Source organism: Salmo salar, chromosome ssa11 (assembly GCF_905237065.1).
Source record: "Salmo salar chromosome ssa11, Ssal_v3.1, whole genome shotgun sequence".
NCBI lineage: Eukaryota > Metazoa > Chordata > Actinopteri > Salmoniformes > Salmonidae > Salmo > Salmo salar.
Window position 1 is genome coordinate 86,788,189 of NC_059452.1, and position 26,775 is coordinate 86,814,963.

A 26,775-nucleotide genomic window follows, 5' to 3' on the forward strand; every position below is an offset into this window, starting at 1 on the left:
GCTAGCCATTTAGACACTGACCAAGTTTAGCCCTGACCAAACTCCGATTTACTATTACAAAAGTTTGATTACCTTTGTTGTCTTCGTCAGAATGCACTCCCAGGACTGCTACTTCAATAACAAATGTTGGTTTGGTCCAAAATAATCCATCGTTATATCCAAATAGCGGCGTTTTGTTCGTGCGTTCTAGACACTATCCGAAGTGTAAATGAGGGTCACGAGCATGGCGCAATTCGTGACAAAAGATTTCTAAATATTCCATTACCGTACTTCGAAGCATGTCAACCGCTGTTTAAAATCAATTTTTATGCCATTTTTCTCGTAAAAAAAGCGATAATATTCCGACCGGGAATCTGCGTTTAGGTAAACGGAGGAAAGAAAACAAAGCATTCGGTCGACGCGGGCATGCGCCTGAGTCTCACAGTACTGTAACCAGCCACTACCCAAACGCGCTACTTTTTTTCAGCCAGAGCCTGCAAAGCCACGATTCAGCTTTTTGCCACCTTCTGAGAGCCCATGGGAGACGTAGGAAGTGTCACGTTACAGCAGAGATCCTGCAAGAGATGGCAAAGAAGGCCAAGAAATGGTCAGACAGGGTACTTCCTGTACAGAATCTTCTCAGGTTTTGGCCTGCCAAATGAGTTCTGTTATACTCACAGACACCATTCAAACAGTTTTAGAAACTTTGGAGTGTTTTCTATCCAAAGCTAATAATTATATGCATATTCTAGTTTCTGGGCAGGAGTAATAATCAGATTAAATCGGGTACGTTTTTTATCCGGCTGTGAAAATACTGCCCCCTGTCCATAACAGGTTATAATGACGTCGTCACACTATGGGACTCCCAATCACGGCCGGATGTGATACAGCCTGGATTCAAACCAGGGACTGTAGTGACGCCTCTTGCACTGAGATGCAGTGCCTTAGACCGCTACGTCCATGGTGTGTGTTAACTATTTAACTGTACTAGAATGCTTAAAAGACCGCTAAAATTGTAAATATCGGTATTGTTTTCTTTAAAGTACATTCTCATTGTGTACCAGCTCTGATGACTGAACTGAAGTTTTGTTGAGTTTGTGTCCATGGCAAAATAAATGTTTGTTTGCCACTGTGGAGACAGGTGGAGAGGCATTGGGAAGTCAAGTGACCAACTGGTGACCATGTATCTTTTCCCAGGTAGATAGTCCTACTGCCCTATATAAAGTGTGTGTGTGTGTGCGCACGTATATAGAAAGCAGAGCACGCTTTCCACTTTCATCCAGTATTATTTTAGCTAACGGGAAAAGGACAAGCAAAAACTCTTTACAGAAATGTTGTAGCAGCCTACACCTGAACATTAGCGATCTGTCCAATTTGGTCAGGGGAAACGAAGCGGTAACGTTATATATTTATAGCCCAAGCCAATTTATTTGTGTTAAGAGAATGTGATCAAATTTGGTTTATATTCTAACTTCGATATGTAGGCTAACTAGGCCTTTTTTAATACAAAATGATTGACTGGAATTAATCAAATCAAAAAATAGTGATGACAAGACTAGACTGTGTTAATGCACCTGTAACTTTTTAATTACAGATGTAGCCTATATAGGCCTACATGATGCAACCACTGCTCAACCCTGTTAGTCCTATGTCTCATCACAGTTGTCTCTGTCTAAAACAGAATCCCCCTGTAAGTCAAAACATTAACATTCCTATTATTGGGTTGCACTGGGGCTGTAGCGGTTAAATTTCGTCAGCCGGTGATTGTCAAGCAAATAATTGTCAGTCTCACGGTAAATGACCATTAAATTAATATAAACACATTTAGTATCTCCTGGCTTCCACACATAATCTACAAGCCATTTTTTTAAAGTCTAATAAATCCATGTAATATAGCCTACCCCTTCACAATAAATCCATTATTTAGACCGGTCTAAAGAAGCATGATATTAAGAAAATGTAGTCTGTTTCAGGAAAAAAAGAATAGTATACTCTGAGTTGTCCTGACGTGGCTATGCCAAATGGCTGTGGGTTACACTAGTTAATTTAGCAGACAAGATTTGCTCATAATTGTGTGGCATTATTTTTTAAAATTATTTTGTATGAAGAATACAATTGAACAAAGCTGAAAAAAATTGAAATATTTTCTCCAAACGATTTGAGGGAATGCTCACATGCGGCGATTCAGTGTTAACCGGTTAACAAAGAAATATGTACTCCTATATGCTTAATTTATAGTTCTTAATGCAACTTTAGTTCTACAAACTTTAGCTACATGTTTTGATTTTTAATACACTGTAAGGCGGCATGATGATTTGAAAAAAGTTGCTTGAAAGGCATGAGCTCTGCTTTGTTTTTTGCACAGGCTGTACACACTACATCTGTCACTAATTCACAATTTGACAAGCACTTGATAATGCCTCAAATATCACGGCAGCATCCTCTTTGTGGCTGTAATGCACCCTAAAAAAAATTCAGGCCTTTTGCGGGCTGGAGTGCTGCATTGTTCCCTTCTCCCTGAGTGTGCTGCGCAATCCGAACCACCTCTCACTCACATGGCTCTCAGTCAGGTGATAGGGTCTTTCTAACAGGCTACAAGTGAAGACGGACACATCGGGGACGCCACTGTGTGCATATTGAAGAACTGTCCACATTTACTTTTCGTCAGCCAACAAGATGAGTAGGCCTAACGAACAGCAAAAGCTCTAGCCTATGTCAATCTATCCCTCATAGTACAACAGTCGACCTATTCTGTGCAAGAAATAAATATTCCAAACATAGTCTGGGACAGTTGTGGGATGCGATTGATCCCAAGTTAATACAACGACTAGCGTCAACTTTTTATGCAATGTGGCTGACGCAACAGATCAGAATGTTTTGCTTAAGATGTTAAACTATTAGGCTATTTCTTCACATAAGTGCAGCAATGCGCACGTGGTAGTAGGCTATAAGCGCAAATGTTCCTTTAGCGGAAGTGACCGCAAATGCAATTATGCATGTAATGCTTTTATTATAAAGGTGCATTTTTTATGGTGAAAATGATCTTGCCCAAACTGGAAACTCACACGATGCTAATGTATGCCAGATAGGCTCTACACCCCTTGTTAAGCGGATTAATGTGCTTAATTTTAATTAGTTATTTGGCCTTTTACGTTGTGATACGAACCTTATTAAAACATATAGGCCAATGGACTACGCTACATGAGGTGTGCAACTATGATTAGAAAAGTCACAAAAAAAGGCATTGTTATGCTGGGCATAATTCACATGTGATAGCCTATCATTTGTGAATTATATATTAATATTGTCACCCATCAGACTATTTCTTGATTTAATCTTGTCTTTACATATACTAAATACAGTGGGGGGGGGAAAGTATTTCATCCCCTGCTGATTTTGTACGTTTGCCCACTTAAAGAAATGATCAGTCTATAATTTTAATGGTAGGTTTATTTGAACAGTGAGAGACAGAATAACAACAAAAATATCCAGAAAAACGCATGTTAAAATGATTTGCATTTTAATGAGGGAAATAAGTATTTGACCCCTCTGCAAAACATGACTTAGTACTTGGTGGCAAAACCCTTGTTGGTAATCAGAGGTCAGACGTTTCTTGAAGTTGGCCACCAGGTTTGCACACATCTCAGGAGGGATTTTGTCCCACTCTTCTTTGCAGATCTTCTCCAAGTTATTATGGTTTCGAGGCTGACGTTTGGCAACTCGAACCTTCAGCTCCATCCACAGATTTTCTATGGGATGCCCATCCACGACCCATTTTTTTAATGCCCTGGCTGAGGGAAGGAGGTTCTCACCCAAGATTTGACGGTACATGGCCCCGTCCATCGTCCCTTTGATGCGGTGAAGTTGTCCTGTCCCCTTAGCAGAAAAACACCCCCAAAGCATAATGTTTCCACCTCCATGTTTGACGGTGGAGATGGTGTTCTTGGGGTCATAGGCAGCATTCCTCCTCCTCCAAACACGGCGAGTTGAGTTGATGCCAAAGAGCTCCATTTTGGTCTCATCTGACCACAACACTTCCACCAGTTCTCTGAGTCATTCAGATGTTCATTGGCAAACGTCAGACGAGCATGTATATGTATTCTTGAGAAGGGGGACCTTGCGGGCGCTGCAGGATTTCAGTCCTTCACGGCGTAGTGTGTTACCAATTGTTCTCTTGGTGACTATGGTCCCAGCTGCCTTGAGATCATTGACAAGATCCTCCCGTGTAGTTCTGGGCTGATTCCTCACCGTTCTCATGATCATTGCAACTCCACAAGGTGAGATCTTGCATGGAGCCCCAGGCCGAGGGATATTGACAGTTCTTTTGTGTTTCTTCCATCTGCGAATAATCGCACCAAATGTTGTCACCTTCTCACCAAGCTGCTTGGCGACGGTCTTGTAGCCCATTCCAGCCTTGTGTAGGTCTACAATCTTCTCCCTGACATCCTTGGAGAGCTCTTTGGTCTTGGCCATGGTGGAGAGTTTGGAATCTGATTGATTGATTGCTTCTGTGGACAGGTGTCTTTTTTTTACAGGTAACAAGCTGCGGTTAGGAGCACTCCCTTTAAGAGTGTGCTCCTAATCTCAGCTCGTTACCTGTATAAAAGACACCTGGGAGCCAGAAATCTTTCTGATTGAGAGGGGGTCAAATACTTATTTCCCTCATTAAAATGCAGATCAATTTATAACATTTTTTACATGCGTTCTTCTGGATTTTTTTTGTTGTTATTCTGTCTCTCGCTGTTCAAATAAACCTACCATTAAAATTATAGACTGATAATTTCTTTGTCAATGGGCAAATGTACAAAATCAGCAGGGGATCAAATACTTTTTTCCCCCGCTGTAATATACAGTACCAGTCAAAAGTTTGGACACACCTACTCATTCAAGGGTTTTTCTTCACTGTTCTACAATGTGGAAAAATAAAGATATCAAAACTATGAAATAACACACAGAATCCTGTGTTTACCAAAAATGTGTTAAACAATTCAAAATATATTTTAGATTCTTCAAAGAAGCCACCCTTTGCCTTGATGACAGCTTTGCACACTCTTGGCATTCTCTCAACCAACTTCACCTGGAATGATTTTCCAACAGTCTTGAAGGAGTTCCCACATATGCTGAGCACTTGTTGGCTTATTTTCCTTCACTCTGCAGTCCAACTCAACCCAAATCATCTCAATTGGGATGAGGTCGGGTGATTGTGGAGGCCAGGTCATCTGATGTAGCACTCCATCACTCTCCTTGGTCAAATAGCCCTTACAAAGACTGGAGGTGGGTTGGGTCATTGTCCTGTTGAAAAACAGATGATAGTCCCACTAAGTGCAAACCAGCTGGGATGGCGTATTGCTGCAGAATGCTGTGGTAGCCATGCTGGTTAAGTGTGCCTTGAATTCAGAATAAATCACTGACAGTGTCACAAGCAAAGCAAATACCTCCTCGATGCTTCACGTTGGGAACCACACATGCGGAGATCATCTGTTCACCTACTCAGCGTCTCACAAAGATACGGCGGTTGGAACCAAAATCTCAAATTTGGCCTCATTTCCACTGGTCTAATGTCCATTGCTCATGTTTCTTGGTGTCACGTAGAGTAGGCCAGAAGGCTAAACTGGAAAACCTAACCTCTATCAAAATAAAAATATGGCGGAGCCGCAAAAGTTCTTCTGTGCAAGGGTGTTTATTTACATAGTGATTCCAGAACAAAAACAACAAACGTGTACCTTATGGGACAGCTAAAAACAATGCTGCCCCATCCACAGCTCAATCCAAAATGCCTCTCCATGAACTGAAAGTGAGGGTCCTTTTGTAGGGGTTGCCCCTCTCAGAACAATTAACCTGTTAGGGCTAGGGGGCAGTATTGACACGGCCGGATAAAAAACGTACCTGATTTAATCTGGTTACTACTCCTGCCCAGTAACTAGAATATGCATATAATTATTGGCTTTGGATAGAAAACACCCTAACGTTTCTAAAACTGTTTGAATGGTGTCTGTGAGTATAACAGAACTCATTTGGCAGGCCAAAACCTGAGAAGATTCCATGCAGGAAGTGGCCTGTCTGACAAGTTGTGTTTCATCTTGGCTCTTTTTATTGAAGACTGAGGATCTTTGCTGTAACGTGACACTTCCTACGGCTCCCATAGGCTCTCAGAGCCCGGGAAAAAGCTGAACGATATCGAGGCAGCCTCTGGCTGAAACACTTTATCTCGTTTGGCAAGTGGCCGATCAGAGTACTATGGGCTTAGGCGCGTGCCCGAGTCGACCCCATGCTTTATTTTCTTTAGGCCTGTTTACCTAAATGCAGATTCCCGGTCGGAATATTATCGCTTTTTTATGAGAAAAATGGCATAAAAATTGATTTTAAACAGCGGTTGACATGCTTCGAAGTACGGTAATGGAATATTTAGAATTTTTTTGTCACTAATTGCGCCATGCTCGTCACCCTTATTTACCCTTTCGGATAGTGTCTTGAACGCACAAACAAAACGCCGCTATTTGGCTATAACGATGGATTATTTGGGACCAAACCAACATTTGTTATTGAAGTAGAAGTCCTGGGAGTGCATTCTGACGAAGACAGCAGAGGTAATAACATTTTTCTTATAGTAAATCTGACTTTGGTGAGTGCTAAACTTGCTGGGTGTCTAAATAGCTAGCCCTGTGATGCCGGGCTGTCTACTGAGAATATTGCAAAATGTGCTTTCACCGAAAAGCTATTTTAAAATCGGACATATCGAGTGCATAGAGGAGTTCTGTATCTATAATTCTTAAAATAATTTATGCTTTTTGTGAACGTTTATCGTGAGTAATTTAGTAAATTCACCGGCAGTGTTCAGTGGGAATGCTAGTCACATGCTAGTCACATGCTAATGTAAAAAGCTGGTTTTTGATATAAATAGGAACTTGATTGAACAAAACATGCATGTATTGTATAACATAATGTCCTAGGGTTGTCATCTGATGAAGATCATCAAAGGTTAGTGCTACATTTAGCTGTGGTTTGGGTTTATTGACATTATATGCTAGCTTGAAAAATTGTTGTCTATTTCTGGCTGGGTACTCTGCTGACATAATCTAATGTTTTGCTTTCGTTGTAAAGCCTTTTTGAAATCGGACAGTGTGGTTAGATTAACGAGAGTCTTGTCTTTAAAATGGTGTAAAATAGTCATATGTTTGAGAAATTGAAGTAATAGCATTTCTAAGGTATTTGAATAACGCGCCACAAGATTCCACTGGCTGTTACGTAGGTGGGACGATTTGGTGCCACCTACCCTAGAGAGGTTAACACTAATTAAATAAGCAATTACCTATTCAAACCTACATTTTCCATTCAACTAAACATACTAAAGTATATACATTGCAACATGTTTATGAAATAATATCCCAATATAACATTTACCAAATCATATCACTACTGACATGGTGTCTTTAAATATGCCCATTTACATTAACGAGCCATTCGGGATAGGCACTATAAAATCAGCCCGATGTCCTTATCAGCATACCCGGAAGCTCCAGAGATGGAGAGAGAGGAGCAGAACCAAACAAACAACGCGCTCATCCATAACATCGATAAGTATAATAAATATTGCTTATATTAAATATGAACACTTGTCTCTTTATTTCTTTATACTATAACCGGTTACTGACATAAGTCTGAAATGTATGTACTAAGAGAAGTTAACTTGTGTGTCGACCCACATTGATAAAGGAGGAGTGATGAATGTGTGCGTGCGTTAAAGTACCAAATGCTGCCCGCGGCCAGTGACTGACTTCTACATCACATTACCTTCATCCTCTCCTGAAGCGACCAGGTTCGGGAGCCTTGATAGGTAGTCCGCCGTGATGTTTTCTTTTCCTGCCTTGTGATGGACACAGAACCTGAAGGGCTGGAGCTCCAGATACCACCTGGTGACATGAGAATTCCAGTCCTTCATGGTCTGGATCCAGGTCAGTGCTCTGTGGTCTGTGTGCAGGTCAAATTCCCTCCCAAGAAGGTAGTAACGGAGGCTATCTATGGCCCACTTTATAGCCCGGCACTCCTTCTCGATTGTCGAATACCTGGTTTCCCTGGGCAACAGCTTCCGACTCGGGTACAGTACGGGAAGCTCTTCTCCTGGCTCCCCTTGGGCCAGTACAGCTTCAATTCCCACAGCCGAAGCGTCCACCTGCACGACAAACCTTTTCTGAAAATCAGGGGTCTGGAGAACAGGGAATGAGCACAGTTGTTTTTTCAGCATCATGAAGGCTTCCTCACACTCCTCAGTCCACTTCACATGGTTGCTGGCCACCTTTTTGAAGTGACGTTGGTCAGAGGGACAGCGATGGTCGAGAACTATGGAATGAATCTCCGGTACCACCCTGCCAGGCCTAGGAAGGACTTCACCTGTCTTGGTTCTGGGTTGAGGGCTGTTCCTGATGGACTCCACTTTGTCCACCTGAAGCCGAACTTCACCCTTACGCACCTGGTAACCCAGGTACTTTGTCTCCTGTTTCACCCACTCACACTTCAGGAGGTTAAGCGTGAGTCCTGCATCATGGATCTTCCCTAGGACTCTGCTAAGATGCTGTATGTGCACCTCCCAGGAGTGGCTGTGCAGTAATCGTCACAGTCCTGGAGGACCTTGTCCATCAGCCTCTGGAAAGTCTCAGGGGCCCCAATCGGCATGAACAGGCCCATCGGCATCTGGAAAGCAGTGTAGGCCTTGGATTCTTTGTCCAGGGACACTTGCCAGTACCCTTTGCAGAGATCCAATGTGGTGATGTAATGAGCTCTACCTATTCTCTCCAGTAAGTCGTCAATGCGGGGCATGGGGTAGGCATCAAACTGGGAGATGGCATTCACCTTATGGAAGTCCATGCTGACGCGCAAAGAGCCATCCTTCTTTGGGACAATGACAATAGGGCTGCTCCATTCACTTAATGATGGCTGGACAATATCCATCTCTATCATAGTGTGGACCTCTTCCTTGAGGGCTACCACCAGCCTCTCAGGCACACGGTAAGTATGCTGGCGGACAGGGTTCAGGCCAGGCTTCAAATGGATGACGTGTTCCAGGACTTTGGTTCTTCCTGGCCTCTGACCGAAGAGGGCCGTATACTTGCCAAACAGCTGCTTCAGCTCATCTCACTTGTCTTCTTCTAGGTGAGCCAGTATGACTTCTGCTCATTCTTTCCATGCCTCTGTGACCCCATCCGACTCGTCCTCTTCTTCTACTCTGCGGACCAGAAAGGACTTTCTCTTCCCAGGCCTTGAGGAGGTTCACATGGTAGGTTTGCTTCTTCTTACCCTTGTCCGGGTGCAGCACCTCATAGGTCACCGGGCCCATCTTCCTCCCGATTAGGTACGGCCACTGCGCAATAAGCTTGCTGGTAGACGAGGGAAGGAGGAACAGGACTTTCTGTCCTGACTCAAACTCTCTGTGGCGAGCGTGCTGGTCATACCCTCTCTTCTGGACCTTCTGGGCTTGCTGAAGGTTTGCCCTAGCTTCCTCTCGGTACCGCTCCAGCCTGTCTCGCATCTGGAAGACGTACTGGACAATCCCCTGTCTTGAGGTGGCTACTGGGGAACCTTCCCAGCCCTTCTTCAGCAGGTCCAGTGGTCCCTGCACTGGCCACCCATAGAGGAGCTTGAATGGCGAGAAACCTGTCGATGCCTGAGGCACCTCCCTGTAAGCAGAAAGGGTAACCACTTATCCCAGTATTTACCAGTGTTGGCCACAAACTTCCTCAGCATGTTCTTGAGTGTTTGATTGAACCTCTCTACGAGCCCATCTGTTTGGGGATGGTAGGGAGTGGTCCCCAAGCCTTTACTGCCCAGCTGTCGGTGGAGTTGAACCATCAGTCGCGAGGTGAAGTTTGTCCCTTGGTCCGTCAGGATTTCTTCTGGGATTCCTACACGAGAGAAGAGCTGAACAAGAGCACTGATTATTTTTGGAGTGGTTATGGAACGGTGTGGGAAGGCTTCTGGGAACCGGGTGGCATAGTCACAGATCACCAATATATACTTGTAACCTACGCTACTCTTCTCCAAGGGTCCAACAATGTCCATTGCAATTCTCTTGAATGGGGTAGATAACTGGCAGTGAACATAGAAGAGCCTGGTCAGACCTATGGACAGCGCTGGTTTTCTGGCACGTGGCGCATGTTTTGCAGTATGTTTGTACATCAGTATACATGGAGGGCCAAAAGAAATGGCAGCCTAGACTGAGATAGGTCTTATGTTGCCCTAGATGACCTGCCCATGGAACTGTATGTGCAAGGTTGAGAACAAGTGGTCTACAGGTAGCAGGAAGTTGGTGGTGCCATCTATCTGCCTCTGACCCAAGGTAGAGCATGTGGTTGTCTACCGTGTAAATCCCCCCACAGGAGGATTGACTGTCCCCAGCGAAGGCCTTGTCAAATAAACCTTTCAAGGTTGCGTCAGACTTCTGCAGTGTAGCAAAAGTTTGTGGAACATCCCATTGCACCTCTAACCCAGACACATCAGCAACAGGTATAGGGGCTCCCACATACTTCTGCAGACGCCGCTGGCGGCGTGACTTTCTGGGCCCTTTGGTTCCCCCCTCGCACAGACTATCACAGAAGTCAGGCAGAGGTTGTAAACCAGCTATGGCCTGGGCACGAGTGACAACTGAGCATGACACATTAATGCACGTAAAGGGGGCCCACCACGACCTGCAGCACCCGCTCCAAGGAGTCTCAGAGACAAGGGACATCAGAGACGCCAGAGATGGAGGTAACTCTGGGAGGTATGTGTCTCTGAGGAGGGAGGTAAGGGATCATGCAGTTTGCTCTGATGGGAGGGGTCTGACCTGTTTTTACTGCCGACAGCAGGGGCACAAAGCTTCCGCTACGTAAATCCAAGCTCTCAGGTTCCTGTTATGTGCCCAGAGAGGGGGATGGTGTTCAGAATAGACAGACTGGGGAAGGGTCAGGCTTGGTACCTGTAAAAGTGAATGGTAAAAGTCTTACTGCAATGATTGACACTGGCAGTTCCCTGTCGTTGATCAGAAAAGGTAATGTACCTGTTAATGACATTGATTACGGTCACCAGACACTGATCCAATGTGTCCATGGTGACCAGTCACAGCAGCCCACAGCTGAGCTCACAGTTGAGATTCAGGGTCAGAAATACCTCCTCAAAGTTGGGGTAATGGAGAAGCTACCTTTTGAGATGATTTTGGGGAGGGAAGTGCCTGTACTCTCTGATCTGTTGGGAAGTGTGGGGGGGGGTCAGCTAAATGAGCAGTCAGTTTGCCAGTCTGATGTTAAGGTACTACAGTGCAAGCTTGGCCGCCATAAGCCCGTCCTTGGGCTCATGCTCTCGGACCCGGTTTGAATGTCGCGTGGTAGAACTTGTAGAAGTTGCTCGAGGATGATGACCTCACCGATTTTTGTCCTGTGTCTTCTCTGGTCGAACCCATCGTCGGTAGAGACCCTTGAGGCGGTGGTACGTCTCTGTCGGCAACTCACCCGATGGCGTCGATGCAGCTCTGAAGCGTTGACGGTAGGTCTCCAGGGAGATGTCGAACTTCACCAGCAGCGCTTCCTTCAAGCCCTGTAGACATTGGACAGCCTCTCATCCATTGCTGTGTAAGCCTCTAAGGCCTTGCCCGTGAGCAATGGGACAAGCCTGCAGGCCCACTCTACCTCCGGCCACTGCCATGTCTTGGCCATGCGCTCAAGCCTCAGCAAGTAGTTTAATGTCCTCCCCCTGTTGGTATGAGGGCATCTTTGGCTCCTTCCTCAGGAATGCTGGAAGATGGACGTTAACACTGCTGGACTGGTCTCCTGGGGCTGGCCTTATCACTGCTTGGGGATCCTGCTGTGGAGTGGAAGTCCCTGCTGCGTTGAGCCTTTGTCGTCCTGGTGTTGGAAGACCCAATCTTGGGCTCTCACTGACGAGTTCCTCTTGGTGAGGAGCTGTGAGGATAGATTGGCGTAGGCCCCGGAACTCCTGCTTGAGGTCTTCGTCCCTCCTCTCAAGGCAGGTGAAAAGTTGCTGGAAAAGGGCTACCGTGGTTGGGTGTGGTTCTGGTCCCCCAATTGCTCCTTCAGTCAGCTGGTCTTTTATGGCTGTATCTGCTGGTTCAACCGGTAGCTCAAACGATTCTGGTTGTGTTTGACCCCTTGGTCAGGCTCCTAGTTTCTCATACTTAACCTGTAATGGCTAGGGGGCAGTATTTTCACGGCCGGATAAAAAACATACCCGATTTAATCTGATTATTACTCCTGCCTAGAAACTAGAATATGCATATAATTATTAGCTTTGGATAGAAAACACTCCAAAGTTTCTAAAACTGTTTGAATGGTGTCTGTGAGTATAACAGAACTCATTTGGCAGGCCAAAACCTGAGAAGATTCCATGCAGGAAGTGCCCTGTCTGACAATTTCTTGCCCTTCTTGATTATCTCTATCCATTACAGGGGATCTCTGCTGTTACGTGACACTGCCTACGGCTCCCATGGGCTCTCAGAAGGCGGCAAAAAGCTGAATCGTGGCTTTGCAGGCTCTGGCTGAAAAAAAGTAGCGCGTTTGGATAGTGGCTGGTTACAGTACTGTGAGACTCAGGCTCGTGCCCGAGTCGACCCCGTGCTTTATTTTCTTTCGTCTGTTTACCTAAACGCAGATTCCCGGTTGGAATATTATCGCTTTTTTACGAGAAAAATGGCATAAAAACTGATTTTAAACAGCGGTTGACATGCTTCGAAGTACGGTAATGGAATATTTAGAAATCTTTTGTCACTAAATGCGCCATGCTCGTGACCCTTATTTACACTTCGGATAGTGTCTTGAACGCACGAACAAAACGCCGTTATTTGGATATAACAATGGAATATTTTGAACCAAACCAACATTTGTTATTGAAGTAGCAGTCCTGGGAGTGCATTCTGACGAAGAACACCAAAGGTAATCAAACTTTTCTAATAGTAAATCGGAGTTTGGTCAGGGCTAAACTTGGTGGGTGTCTAAATAGCTAGCCGTGATGGCTGGGCTATCTACTCAGAATATTGTAAAATGTGCTTTCACCGAAAAGCTATTTTAAAATCGGACACCTCGATTGCACAAAGGAGTTCTGTATCTATAATTCTTAAAATAATTGTTGTGTTTTTTGTGAACGTTTATCGTGAGTAATTTAGTAAATTCACCGGAGGTTTGCGGGGGTTATGCTAGTTCTGAACGTCACATGCTAATGTAAAAAGCTGGTTTTTGATATAAATATGAACTTGATTGAACAAAACATGCATGTATTGTATAACATAATGTCCTAGGTGTGTCATCTGATGAAGATCATCAAAGGTTAGTGCTGCATTTAGCTGTGGTTTTGTTTTTTGTGACATTATATGCTAGCTTGAAAAATGGGTGTTTAAAATCTGACACAGTGGTTGCATTAATCTCTCTGGGACATCTGGGACGGTAGCGTCCCACCCGCGGTACACACAATCAACAGCCAGTGAAATAGCAGGGCGGCAAATTAAAAACCACAAAAATCTCATAATTCAAATTTCTCAAACATACAAGTATTATACACCATTTTAAAGATAAGATTCTCCTTAATCCAACCACAGTGTCCGACTTCAAAAAGGCTTTACGGCGAAAGCATAGCTTTAGATGTTAGGACAGCGCCGGGACAAGAAAAACCACACAGCCATTTTCCAAGCAAGGAGAGGCGTCACAAAAACCAGAAATGCAGCTACAATTAATCACTAACCTTTGATGATCTTCATCAGATGACACTCCCAGGACTCAATGTTACAAAATACATGTATGTTTTGCTTGATAAAGTTCATATTTATATCCATAAACCCCATTTTACATTGGCGCGTGATGTTCAGAAAATGTATTCCCACCAAAATTTCCGGTGAAGGAGCACATCAATTTACAAAAATACTCATCATAAACATTGATAAAATTTACAACAGTTATTGAAAGAATTATAGATACACTTCTCCTTAAGGCCCCTCATACAACTAGGTTCCGGGGTTTTAACTGGTCATGATCAGGAGAAAGATGTTGGCCCCACCTCTTTGTGAACTGTGGTGCCACATCTGCCCCTACAATAAATATGAAATGATTTGCCACTACCTCCTTCACAGTGATGACTTTTAAATATGTTTATAAATCAAGGTCTTTTAACATTGGTCTTTAAATTGATGGTATGAGAGATGACGGAGACCTTTTCTGCTGTAGAAGCTGGTCTCTTCTGTCTCTGCATCACGTAGTCCTACTGTACTGGCCTATGTCTCAGTGTCAGAGGTGAAATTTTGATCATGCCCAGAGCTATATTAGGGTGGCTGCTCTGCAGTGAGTGAATCACATCAGCCAGGAGAGACGATGGATGGCTAGGCTATATCTGCTGCCTGCCTGGCTATGTGGCACTCCTCTGTGGTGAGATTACCAGGGTCAGTGAATTGGTCTGGGTGCAGGGCGGTGGGGGGAATGGATGGGGAAACTGACTTATCTGCTTTCACTCTCACCTACGTCGCCGACTGTCCTTCAGTCACACAAAGCCAAAGTGAAGCAGTTGGCCAATCTAGCATTACTGTTACTATCCCATCATTGCAACGTCTGCCACTACAATTGTCTGTCTTACCTGTACACAGAAGCTATCCATCTGGCAAATCATTTGATGTTGTGCAGATTACTGCTGATGTCCTATAAAGACAAAGTAATATGGAGACTTGGTCTCCTACGTGTACGCAGTAATCTACTCTTTTTTTGCTTTCAACATGACAATCTATCTTTGTAATGTGGTGAGCATAAGTACTGTTAGTACGAATATTATATATCAGTACCTCTTCCCACCATTACTTCATGTCATTATATGCAGGCTTTTCACCTCTTTTCCCTCCTTTCTGTGTTGCAGGTAAGTTCAATAGCTATGTGACGCTGAAGGTGCAGAATGTCAAGAGCACCTCCATTACCGTGCGAGGCGACCAGCCATGCTGGGAGCAGGACTTCATGTTGTAAGTGACCAGTAACCACACACTTCTTAGACCTCTCTATTCCTGTCCTATGCACTCAGTCTTTGTTTTATTTGGATCCCCAAATAATTTTGCAGCAGCTTCTCTTCCTGACGTCCACAAAACACGACAAGTAACGGAACACTGATACACTGACCGACAGTACAGTCACACACATTTTTAATACGAAGTGATAGGCCACACAAGCTCACAGAACAGGATTGCTGAAGTGTATAATGCATAAAATTTGTCTGTCCTCGGTTGCAACACTCACTACCGAGTTCCAAACTGCCGCTGGAAGCAACGTCAGCACAAGAACTGTTCGTCGGGAGCTTCCTGAAATGGGTTTCCATGGCCGAGCAGCCGCACACAAGCCTATGATCACCATGCGCAATGCCAAGTGTCAGCTGGAGTGGTGTAAAGCTTGCCAGCATTGGACTGGAGCAGTGGAAATGTGTACTCTGGAGTGATGAATCATGCTTAACCATCTGGCAGTCCGATGGATGAATCTGGGTTTGTCGGATGCCGGGAGAATGCTTCCTGCCCCAATGCATAGTGCCAGCTTTTTAAAGTTTAGTGGAGGAGGAATAATGGTCTGGGGCTGATTTTCATGGTTCGGGCCAGGCCCCTTAGTTCCAGTGAAGGGAAATCTTAACGCTACAGCATACAATGACATTCTAGACGATTCTGTGCTTCAAACTTTGTGGCGACAGTTTGGGGAAGGCCTTTTCCTGTTTCAGCATGACAAAGCCCTGGTGCATAAAGCCAAGTCCACACAGAAATGTTTTTTCAAGATCGGTGTGGAAGAACTTGACTGGGCTGTACAGAGCCCTGACCTCAATCCCATCGAACACCTTTGGGATGAATTGGAACGCCGACTGCGAACCAGGCCTAATCGCCCAACATCAGTGCCCGACCTCACTAATGCTCTTGTGGCTGAATGGAAGCAAGTCCCCGCAGCAATGTTCCAACATCTAGTGGAGAGCCTTCCCAGAAGAGTGGAGGCTGTTATAGCAGCAAAGCGGGGACCAACTCCATATTATTGCCCATATTTTTGGAATGAGATGTTCAACAAGCAGGTGTCCACATACTTTTGGTCATGTAGTGTATGTCGTATAAGCCACAACATACTTGCTGTGTGTGGCGGATAGAATACCAGTAGTCTGTCTGGAGGCTCTGTAAGTGTCAAGTGTCACATTTTCATACAGTGTCAACATAGAATCAGGTAACATCAGGTTTGTTTTGTTTCAATGATGATCAGAGAGGAACGATGAAGGGAGGGTCTATGGCTCTGAGCTCAACAGACTTATTGTAACAGTACAGTATATCCTCCATGCTCAGCCACTAACACCTTTATTTGATTAAGGCTGATTGTCTTTTGGAATTATGCAGCAGACGCAACCACCTGAGTACTCTTCCACTCAGACAGGTGAGAGCAGGGCAGCTAGTCTGCCTCTGATGCTAATGCTATGTAGCTACAGTTCAGGTTTATGATTTTCAGACAGTAATACGTGAGAGCAGGCCACAGTCGGGGATTTCCAGGAATGTTTTTTTCCCCCCGTTGTGGCCTGCCAGGTGGGTTGTTTCGGGAAAGTTAGCTTACCTGTTCTCACAGCTATTCACTTCCTCATGGTTACTCATCTAATTTCCTCTTTTCAGTGTTCCGTATGTAGGCTGTGCTGTTTTTAGCTCTAGGCTTACTCCTGTGTGTGCACGTCTGTGTATGCAATTCTTATATTTTTCCACATCTGTCTCAAGGATGTTTCTGAGTGTATATGCTTGGTTCTGTAGTACTGTTCATGAAACCCAATGTGTTAGCACCTGTTACTCCTGTATTTAAATCATGTTTATGTGAAATGTCAAACTAGAAGTCCTATACCAATGAACAGGACACTGTGTGATCCAGCTGAGGTAATCGGTTGAAGCGCTAGGACATGGCATTGGCATGGCAACATTTGTATCTATTGATGTTTACTGTTAACTTGAAACTGGCTCTGCTGGATTTCTTCTCCAATGACGTGTTTCCTTGCCAGAAAGCTGTAGCCTGTTGGTTCTGTGGGTCAACCTTTTAATGTAACAGATTCACATAATTGATATTGATTGCATACTATGTAATTGACTCACAGAGTACTTAAGTGGATGGATGTACCTTTCTCCTCTTAATGAGATAGCAGATTGCCAAATGGTATTTTGGTTTGTCAGGCCAGGCTTCTTTATATGCTAGCCAGAGGGCCTTGGAGACTAGAGTCCAGTCCAGACTACAATTTCCTTGTGAGATAATGGCCATCCCCACCAAGAGACCGGCTCAGGCCACCAGGGCTGACAGAAAACGGGAATGTAGCGAAAGCTATGGATCCATATATACACCGTACACCCCAGCTCACCTTATTTCTAGGGCTGTTTCCATAGCGCCTGTGCTATGCTGCTCAGTCATTATAGACAGGATATTGTTCTTTAGGGATACAAATACAACTCTGAGGGTGTTTTGTGTCCACTGCTAGAGCTTAGCCTATGTAATGTTTAAGAACCTACATGGGATTGTCTAATTGAACCGATGGCTTATGTTTACACTGACTGTGATGGTGTTGTCTTTGATTGTGTTGTCTCTCACTGTTTCCGCGACAGGGTGCTCCAGGAAGTGACATAGAGGAGAGCCTTAATGTTTCTGTGCTTTAATTTATTTATTGTTCACCTTTATTTATTAACCAGGTAGGCCAGTTGAGAACAAGTTCTCATTTACAACTGCGACATGGCCAAGATAAAGCAAAGCAGTGCGACACAAACAACACAGAGTTACACATGGAATAAACAAACGTACAGTCAATAACACAATAGAAAAATGTATATACAGTGTGTGCAAATGTAGTAAGATTAGGGAGGAAAGGCAATACATAGGCTATGGTGGCAAAATAATTACAATTTAGCAATTAACATGAGTGATAGATGTGCAGAAGATGAATGTGCAAGTAGAGATACTTGGGTACAAAAGAGCAAAAAAATAAATGACAACATGGTGATGAGGTAGTTGGGTGGGCTATTTACAGACGGGCTGTGTACAGGTGCAATGATCGGTAAGCTGCTCTGACAGCTGACGTTTAAAGTTAGTGAGGGAGATATGACTCCAGCTTCAGTGATTTTTGCGATTCGTTCCAATCATTGGCAGCAGAGAACTGGAAGGAAAGGCTGCCAAAGGAGGTGTTGGCTTTGGGGATGACAAGTGAAATATACCTGCTGGAGCGCGTGCTACGGGTGGCTGCTGCTATGGTGACCAGTGAGCTGAGATAAGGCGGAGCTTTACCTAGCATAGACTTATAGATGACCTGGAGCCAGTGGGTTTGGCAACGAATGTGAAGCGAGGGCCAGCCAACGAGAGCATTCAGGTCGCAGTGGTGGGTAGTACATGGGGTTTTGGTGTCAAAATGGATGGCACTGTGATAGACTACATCCAATTTGCTGAGTAGAGTGTTGGAGGCTATTTTGTAAATGACATGGCCGAAGTCAAGGATCGGTAGAATAGTCCGTTTTACGAGGGTATGTTAGGCAGCATGAGTGAAGGCTGCTTTGTTGCGAAATAGGAAGCCGAATCTATATTTCATTTTGTATTGGAGATGCTTAATGTGAGTCTGGAAGTAGAGTTTACAGTCTAACCAAACACCTATGTATTTGTAGTTGTCCACATATTCTAAGTCAGAACCGTCCAGACTAGTGATGCTAGATGGGCGGGCGGGTGCGGGCAGCGATCGGTTGAAGAGCATGCATTTAGTTTTACTTGCATTTAAGAGCAGCTGGAAGCCACTGAAGGAGTGTTGTATGGTATTGAAGCTCGTCTGGAGGGTTGTTAACACAGTGTTCAAAGAAGGGCCAGAAGAATACAGAATGGTGTCATCTGCATAGAGATGGATCAGAGAATCACCAGCAGCAAGAGCGACGTCATTGATGTATACAGAGAAGAGAGTCGGCCCAAGAATTGAACCCTGTGGCACCACCATAGAGACTGCCAGAGGTCCGGACAACCGGCCCTCCGATTTGACACACTTAACTCTTATCTGAGAAGTAGTTGGTGAACCAGGCGAGGCAGTCATTTGAGAAACCAAGGCTGTTGAGTCTGTCGATAAGAATGCGGTGATTGACAGAGTCGAAAGCCTTGGCCAGGTCGGTGAAGACGGCTGCACAGTATTGTCTTTTATCGATGGTGGTTATGATATCGTTTAGGACCTTGAGCGTGGCTGAGGTGCACCCATGACCCGCTCGGAAACCAGATTGCATAGCGGAGAAGGTACAGTTGGTTTCGAAATGGTCGGTGATCTGTTTGTTAACTTGCATTCGAAGACTTTAGAAAGGCAGGGTAGGATCGATATAGATCTGTAACAGTTTGGGTCTAGAGTTTCTCCCCCTTTTGAAGAGGGGGTGACCGTGGCAGTTTTCCAATCTTTAGGGATCTCAAACGATACGAGAGGTTGAATAGGCTAGTAATAGGGGTTGCAACAATTGCGGCGGATAATTTTAGGAAGAGAGGTTCCAGATTGTCTAACCCAGCTGATTTGTAGGGGTCCAGATTTTGCAGCTCTTTCAGAACATCAGCTATCGGTATTTGGGTGAAGGAGAAATGGAGGAGGCTTGGGCAAGATGCTTTGGGGGTGCAGTGCTGTTGACCGGGGTAAGGGTAGCCAGGTGGAAAGCGTGGCCAGCCGTAGAAAAATGGTTGAATGAAGCCTCAAAACAGTCATCTGGTTGCCATGGAGACAATCAGTTAGGCATTACTCCATCCTATCCCTGCTTTTGGAGTGTCTTTTAGAAGGTAATGGGAAAAATAATAAATGCAGTAGAATACATGGTGTCTTCTGTGTAGTGCTTATTTTCCAGCGTTGTTTTCCAAAGCCTGTTTGTGTCTCTGTGCTGCAGGAGCCTGTTAATTCCCATCTCACTCCACAAACAATGGGAAGCTCAAATGGAACATTAGTTAGTTAATCAATCAATCAAATGCATTTATAAAACCCTTTTTACATCAGCCAATGTCACAAAGTGCTGTACAGAAACCCAGCCTAAAACTCCTAACAGCAAGCAAAGCAGATGTAGAAGCACGGTGGCTAGGAAAACTCCCTAGAAAGGTCGGAACCTAGGAAGAAACCGAGGGAGGAACCAAGCTCTGGGGGGTGGCCAGTCCTCTTCTGGCTGTGCCGGATGGAGATTAGATGTTCAAACGTTCATAGATGACCAGCAGGGTCAGATAATAATAAGCACAGTGGTTGTAGAGGGTGCAACAGGTCAGCACCTCAGGAGAAAATGTCAGTTGGCTTTTCATAGCCGATCATTCAGAGTTAGAGACAGCAGGTGCGGTAGAGAGGGAGAGAGAGTCCAAAAAAGCAGGTCTGGGACAAGGTTGCTCAATACATAGTGAATGAAACCATTCTACATTTATTAGACAATCACTGTGTCGCTTTCTTTCTACTGATCTGTCTCTCTATTAATGGATTTCTGAATGCTGTTTTCACGGGGGAGTGGGTCTATGGGTTCTTTAATTTGTGTTTCTATGGTGCGGAACGATAGAGAGAGCTCAAAGTGAAGTCAGTGTGTGATTTATCAAAAAGAGTCTTGGTTTAATATTTTTAAATAAATGTTAAAAATTGTCTACTCATTCTTTTAATATTTTTTTTATAAAAGTACTATAAGCAGTTTATACAAGTACATGTTTGCAATCACTGTGGCCACGTAAGAGCCGAAGAGATGTGAAGGTGATTGGTCTGCTCATTACAGTAATAGTGTTGTCTTCATTTGGTACATTGCCTTTAGTGTTAGTGGTTTAGAATATTTTAGTTTGCACCTGGGCTCACTCTTACTGCCACCTTTACTGAGGGCAGTGCACTTTTGATAAGTATCTCTTCTCTCATCTTTCTTTTGAAGTGCCGCAAATGAGATGAAGAAATTATGAGCAATGGTCGCTTTCAAGTGAGATGCTCTTTTATTGTCAGCAAGCTGTATTTGCATCCTTTTCAATGGCAAATTAAGGATGGAAGCCGTCACGACATCTGACGTGATGCATAGGCCTAATCAAAGACCAAGGGATCAGTGAACAGCCAGACAGCGCTTAACCCTACTTTCTGTTGTCATAATTATTTCAATTTCATGGAGGTGACTCAATACATAGTGAATGAAACCATTATACATTTGTTAGACAATCACTGTGTCGCTGTCTTTTCTACTGATCTGTCGCTCTATTAAACTGTGAGTCTGTATTGAATGAGAGTGGATTATGACCCCCTCTCCTTTATTGCCTCTCTCTCCTGTTTCTCCAGTGAGATCAACTGTTTGGACCTGGGCCTCATTGTGGAGGTGTGGAACAAAGGCCTTATCTGGGACACCATGCTGGGGACTGCCTGGATCCCCCTCAAGAGCATCCGCCAGTCAGAGGAGGTGAGAGGGGCAGATGATACACTCATACAATGTTACACACCACCAACACAACTGGCCAAAACATTTAGAGTACACACATCCAGCTCCGATGTTGAAAACCAACGTTACAACACACAGTTCAAATTTGATATACAACATGTACAGAGTAGTTTGGGCACTGGTTCACTTCCCAGTTAGTTTCATCTGGTCTCTCTGTGTATGACCTCTGACCTAGCCCTTTCTCATCCCTCAGGAGGGCTCAGGGGACTGGACCTTCCTGGATGCTGAGGTTCTGATGAAGGCTGACGAGATCTACGGCACCAAGAACCAAACACACCACCAGGTTCTTCTGGACTCGCGCTTTGAGCTGCCCTTCGGTAATATTGATCACAATGTTTCTGTTGGGCACTTAGCTTCCCATAGGATATCTATTTTATATCATATGTTATCTCTTTAAATGTTTTTGTTCATTCTGTACTGTATACCAGGGTCCATTGTCCATCAAACTGTCTACAGTTACAGTAGCTACAGTTGGTATGATGTTGAAATGTTATAGGTCTGTTTTTGTAGATGGAACATGTATAGGGCACAGTACAGTAATCATTATACAGTAGTAGCCTTCTCCAGTGACCTGTGCTTTAACATATACGCCACCACACCTGATATTGATTGGTTGAAATCCCAGCAGGTTGCGTAGCAAGCCTTTTGGATGCAGCCGCTCTCATCTCTTCACTGAGAGAGAACAGTTATATAATTTACTTGATCACTTTCTACATCGCTGTCCCTTAACTTTGCCAGTATTGGTGTCGGTGTGCATCAAATCACATTTTAATTGTCACATGCGCTGAATACAACAGGTGTAGACCTTACTGTGAAATGCTTACTTGCATGCCCTTAACCGACAATGCAGTTTAAGAAAAGATTTACTAAATAAACTAAAGTAAAAAATAAAAGGCCGCCTGAGTGGTGCTGCGGTCTAAGGCACTGCATCGCAGTGCTAGCTGCGTTACTACAGATCCTGGTTCGATTCCAGCTGTGAGGTAGCCGGCCGCGACCGGGAGACCCATGAGGCGACGTACAATTTGGCCCAGTGTCGTCCGGGTTAGGGGAGGGTTTGGCCGGCTGGGATGTCCTTGTCCCATCATGCACTAGCGACTCCTGTGGCGGGCCGGGCGCGTGCACGCTGACACGGTCGCCAGGTGTACTGTGTTTTCTCTGACACACTGGCTTCCAGTTTAAGCGTGCATTTTTTTAAGAAGCAGTGTGGCTTGGTGGGGTTGTGTTTTGGAGGACGCACGGCTCTCGACCTTCGCCTCTCCCGAGTCAGTACGCGAGTTGTAGCGATGGGACAAGACTGTAACTACCAATTGGGGAGAAAAATGGTTACTTTTTATATAAAATAAATAAATCAAAAACTGTGCTTGGCCACACTGTCGTGGGTGAACAGGGAGTACAGGAGGGGACTAAACACACACACCCCTAAGATCAAAAGTTAAAAGTGTTTGTCTGTGAGAGGGACTTAGAGCAGCTTTCAGGTGTTTAAGGGCAGGCCTTTGAAGGTAGCGGTAGAGAAGAGAGGCTGTGTGTTTGGCAGGGTTCTGTGTACCACTGATCCCATTCATTCACCAGGACAGGGGTTTGGTTTCATCTGCCTTTGAACCTCTGGTGTTTGTGTTCAGCTCTCTTTAGTCCAGGGCTTTCCCCTAGAATTTTTTTTATTTGCTGTAAATGAATATAGAGGAATGATAAATGAATATAGGGTAAATGTTAAATGAATATAGGGGAAACACTTTAATGTCCAGTGTCTCTCTGTAAAGGATCATGGGACATCAGGTCACAGGGAGGGAGAAGGGGTCTGCTCTAACAGACCAGTGGTTTGGTAGGAGGCATCAATGTATAACTTACCTGTCTGCACATTATTGTCAGTTGTTATGCTGGTAATGTTGTCAAGTTAAGGTTTGCACAGTTTTGTAGTCTCTAGAAGTCTAGTGCTCTGCACTTATGTCACTGTGAAGTTCTGTCCCTGTCAGTACCAACGTCATTCTCTTGTGCTCTTCTGGGCATTCATTTGCATCTGTCATGACAAACATTACTACAGTGGAGCACTGTCATTCATGGGCCCTGTCCCCCAACAGTACAGTTTCAGGGCATAGCCAACTATTTTTAATGTCTCTTTCCTAAGTGGCTCATTATATATTTAAAAGGACCATGAATATATAATAGCAGCATGGTGTATGTTGGAGAGTGGATGGTTTAGGATGGGATGGTATGGGATGGTATTGGGTAGGGCAGGATGCAGCTCACCAGTCATCCCACTCTGTGCGTGTGCACTCCTCTCTTATCAGACATCCCAGATGATGAGGCGCAGTACTGGACCGGCAAGCTGGATTGCATCAACACTATGAGGATCTATGATGAGGTAAGGCCTACCCTACATGCTAAGGCGCTATTTCACCAGGAACATGCATGTCAAAAATGTAGTAACAAATTCTACCTATTTATATTTCAAGCAGTTAGAGGTAAAGTACTTTCGAAAATACCCCATCTATGTTTACATATTGTAAAGTTCCCAGTACAATGCGGTTGAATGTTCTGTAACCTTATCTCCAGATTACACTTGGCTCTCTGCATTCACTAACACACAGTAAAATACATGGAAATGGAAGATGGGACTAACCCTGTGGTCATTTTACATTTTCCTTACCTCGCTTTTGCATGTCACAGAAAACTCTGGTTAGGTACAGTATTGACATGAGTGTGTGTTTATCACTGTGTTCTGAAGTGATAACGTAGATAGTAGGTCTAACTATTGCATGCAGTGGCATTGAAGTCATGGTGGTGATGACAATATTATGACAAATGCACGAGTTTGGTGCTGGTGATGATTTGTTTTTGTGGATTATGAAGGTCAGAGGTCACAATTCTTGTTTTCTCATTTCCTCTCTCTGGTACCCTCTGCAGGATGAGGTCCAGAGACGCCTCATGCCTCCCACAGCCTCCCAATGCTGTGAGTGGGACTGACTTCCACTCCATAATATCCCACTAGATGGAGCTCTCTCATCAGCCTTGTCTCCCCTTGTCTTCCATTAGTTTGGGCTTTTTATTTCCTTGTCCTATTCCTGAGTTACGTGTAAATCTCCTAGCCCAGAGTTGACATCAAGTAAGCCTTTTATCCAATCTTAATTTTCTAGAACAGTCACTACTTATCCAAATTTATGAAGAATGTCAACTCAGGGATGCCACGTTCATGCATGTCTACTAGTGGTGTCTCTGTTTGTCCACTGTGTATGTTATGGTCATAATTCCCCCTCCCAAGTCAGGCACTGTTTTTGCATACTCTCCACTACCTCTCACTTTACTTCTCTGCCAACACCCTCACCAGGCAACTATTTCGGATGGACTGACACACTGAGTATGTAATAGTCTTTTTCTGATGAATTCTAAACCTTCCCAAAGCTTCACCTTGGCCAATCCTCAATGCTTTGTGCATGTTTTCCAGCACCAACAATAGTCGCTACAGCCAGGGGAAATATCCCCCAGCCCCACGTCATCGCACTACACCTCATGCCATCTGAGTTTCATCATCAATATACATTTCCCCACAGGACATGGAAACACAAATATGGTTATTATTACTACCTCCATGTAAACATAACTGGACAATAGCAGTTAGGCCTAGATTTATGTTTTTGTAGTCAGCTGGTGACCTTGATAAAGCATAGTGGCAGTTGTTGACTTCCTGAACAATGTCTGTGAGATGCAACCGCATCATCACACGGACAGGGGGCACTGTTTGCCAGCCTGTGTACAGGTGTCACCTTGACAACTTGTTTTCCCCTCTGATTTTTAGAGATATCAATACATCAGTTTGTCCTGAGCTATCTATCTATCTATCTATCTCACATATCAGTCTGGAGCGATAAGGCCTATGTCCCCTTAAGCAGGCCACTCAGCTCAGGGTCAGCACCTGTCTGATGCCAAAATTGAGTCTGGGTCATTAAGGAGAGAGAATTCCCTTATGTCAACATTGCAATTGAGTTACTTAACGCAGTCATTTTGGAATATCACTTTTTGACTGGAGTGTCCATTTTTGGCTGTATTTAAAGCAGGAATCCTTAATTAAAACAAAGCGGTCACCGGCCTGTGTTTTGGTAAATAAAAAAGCTGAGGAATGGGGCTAGAGAAATGTAACCACTCAAATGCATAGACAGAGTTATGTATTTCAAAAACATTTAAAAATAGAAAACGGTAACCTTTATTTAACTAGGCAAGTCAGTTAAGAACAAATTCTTATTTACAATGACGTATGCAAGGACTGACCGTCCATGATATCAAAATGATACTTTTAACCATGTTTTGAGGATATGCTTTGTTTGTTTACAAACATTTGAGTATAAGAAGCTTATATTTTGGGTTCTGATGTGGTATGACAGTTAATCTAAGCTCAGGAGGCATTTATAAGTTACAGTGCCTTCAGAAAGTATTCAGACCTCTTGACTTTTTCCACATTTTGTTACAGCCCTGTTTTAAAATGGAAAAAATATAAAATAATCCTCAGCAATCTACACACAATACCCCATAATGACAAAGCAGAAACAGGTTTTTAGAATTTTAGCAAATTGATCAACAACAAAAAAACATACTTTATTTACATTTCAGGCCCTTTGCTATGAGACCCTTTGCTATGAGACTCAAAATTGAGCTCAAGTGTATTCTGTTGCTATTGATCATCCTTGATGTTTCTACATCTTGATTAGAGTCCACCTGTGGTGAATTCAATTGATTGGACATGATTTGGAAAGGCACACACCTGTCTATATAATGTCCCACAGTTGACTGTGCATGTCAGAGCAAAAACAAGCCATGAAGTCGAAGGAATTGTCAGTAGAGCTCAGAGACGGGATTGTGTCGAGGCACAGATCTGGGGAAGGGTACCAAAAAATGTCTGCAGCATTTCATGTCCCCCCTGCCCAGTGGCCTCCGTCATTCTTAAATGGAATAAGTTTGGAACCACCAAGACTTCCTAGATCTGTCTGCCCAGCCAAACTGAGCAATCGGGGGAGAAGGGCCTTGATTAGGGAGGTGACCAAGAACCTGATGGTCACTCTGACAGAGCTCTAGAGTTCCTCTGTGGAGATTGTAGAACCTTCCAGAAGGAAAACCATCTCTGCAGCACTCTACCAATCATGTATTTATGGTAGAGTGGCCAGAAGGAAGCCACTCCTCAGTAAAAGGCACATGACAGCCTGCTTGGAGTTTGCTAAACGGCACCTACAGGACTCTCAGACCATGAGAAAAGAGATTCTCTGGTCTGATGAAACCAAAAATGAACTCTTTGGCCTGAATGCCAAGCGTCACATCTGGAGGAAACCTGGCACCATCCCTACGGTGAAGCGTGGTGGCAGCATCATGTTGTGGGGATGTTTTTCAGCGGCAGG

General features: G+C 44.2%; 1 protein-coding gene across 5 annotated transcripts in view; it reads left to right on the top strand.

The window, feature by feature from the left end:
- The window catches only part of LOC106563215 (protein unc-13 homolog B), a 125,931-nt gene that overhangs the window by 28,225 nt on the left and 70,931 nt on the right, over nt 1–26,775 (top strand). For 4 of the 5 annotated variants that reach the window (XM_014128569.2, XM_045690006.1, XM_045690008.1 and 1 more), the window contains exons 3-7: nt 14,851–14,950; nt 21,241–21,358; nt 21,591–21,714; nt 23,683–23,756; nt 24,299–24,344. In XM_014128569.2, the coding sequence (XP_013984044.1) occupies nt 14,851–14,950; nt 21,241–21,358; nt 21,591–21,714; nt 23,683–23,756; nt 24,299–24,344 (462 nt within the window). Of the gene's footprint in view, nt 1–14,850; nt 14,951–21,240; nt 21,359–21,590; nt 21,715–23,682; nt 23,757–24,298; nt 24,345–26,775 lie in introns of those variants that run through there. The other variant, XM_045690009.1, reaches the window with a different exon arrangement.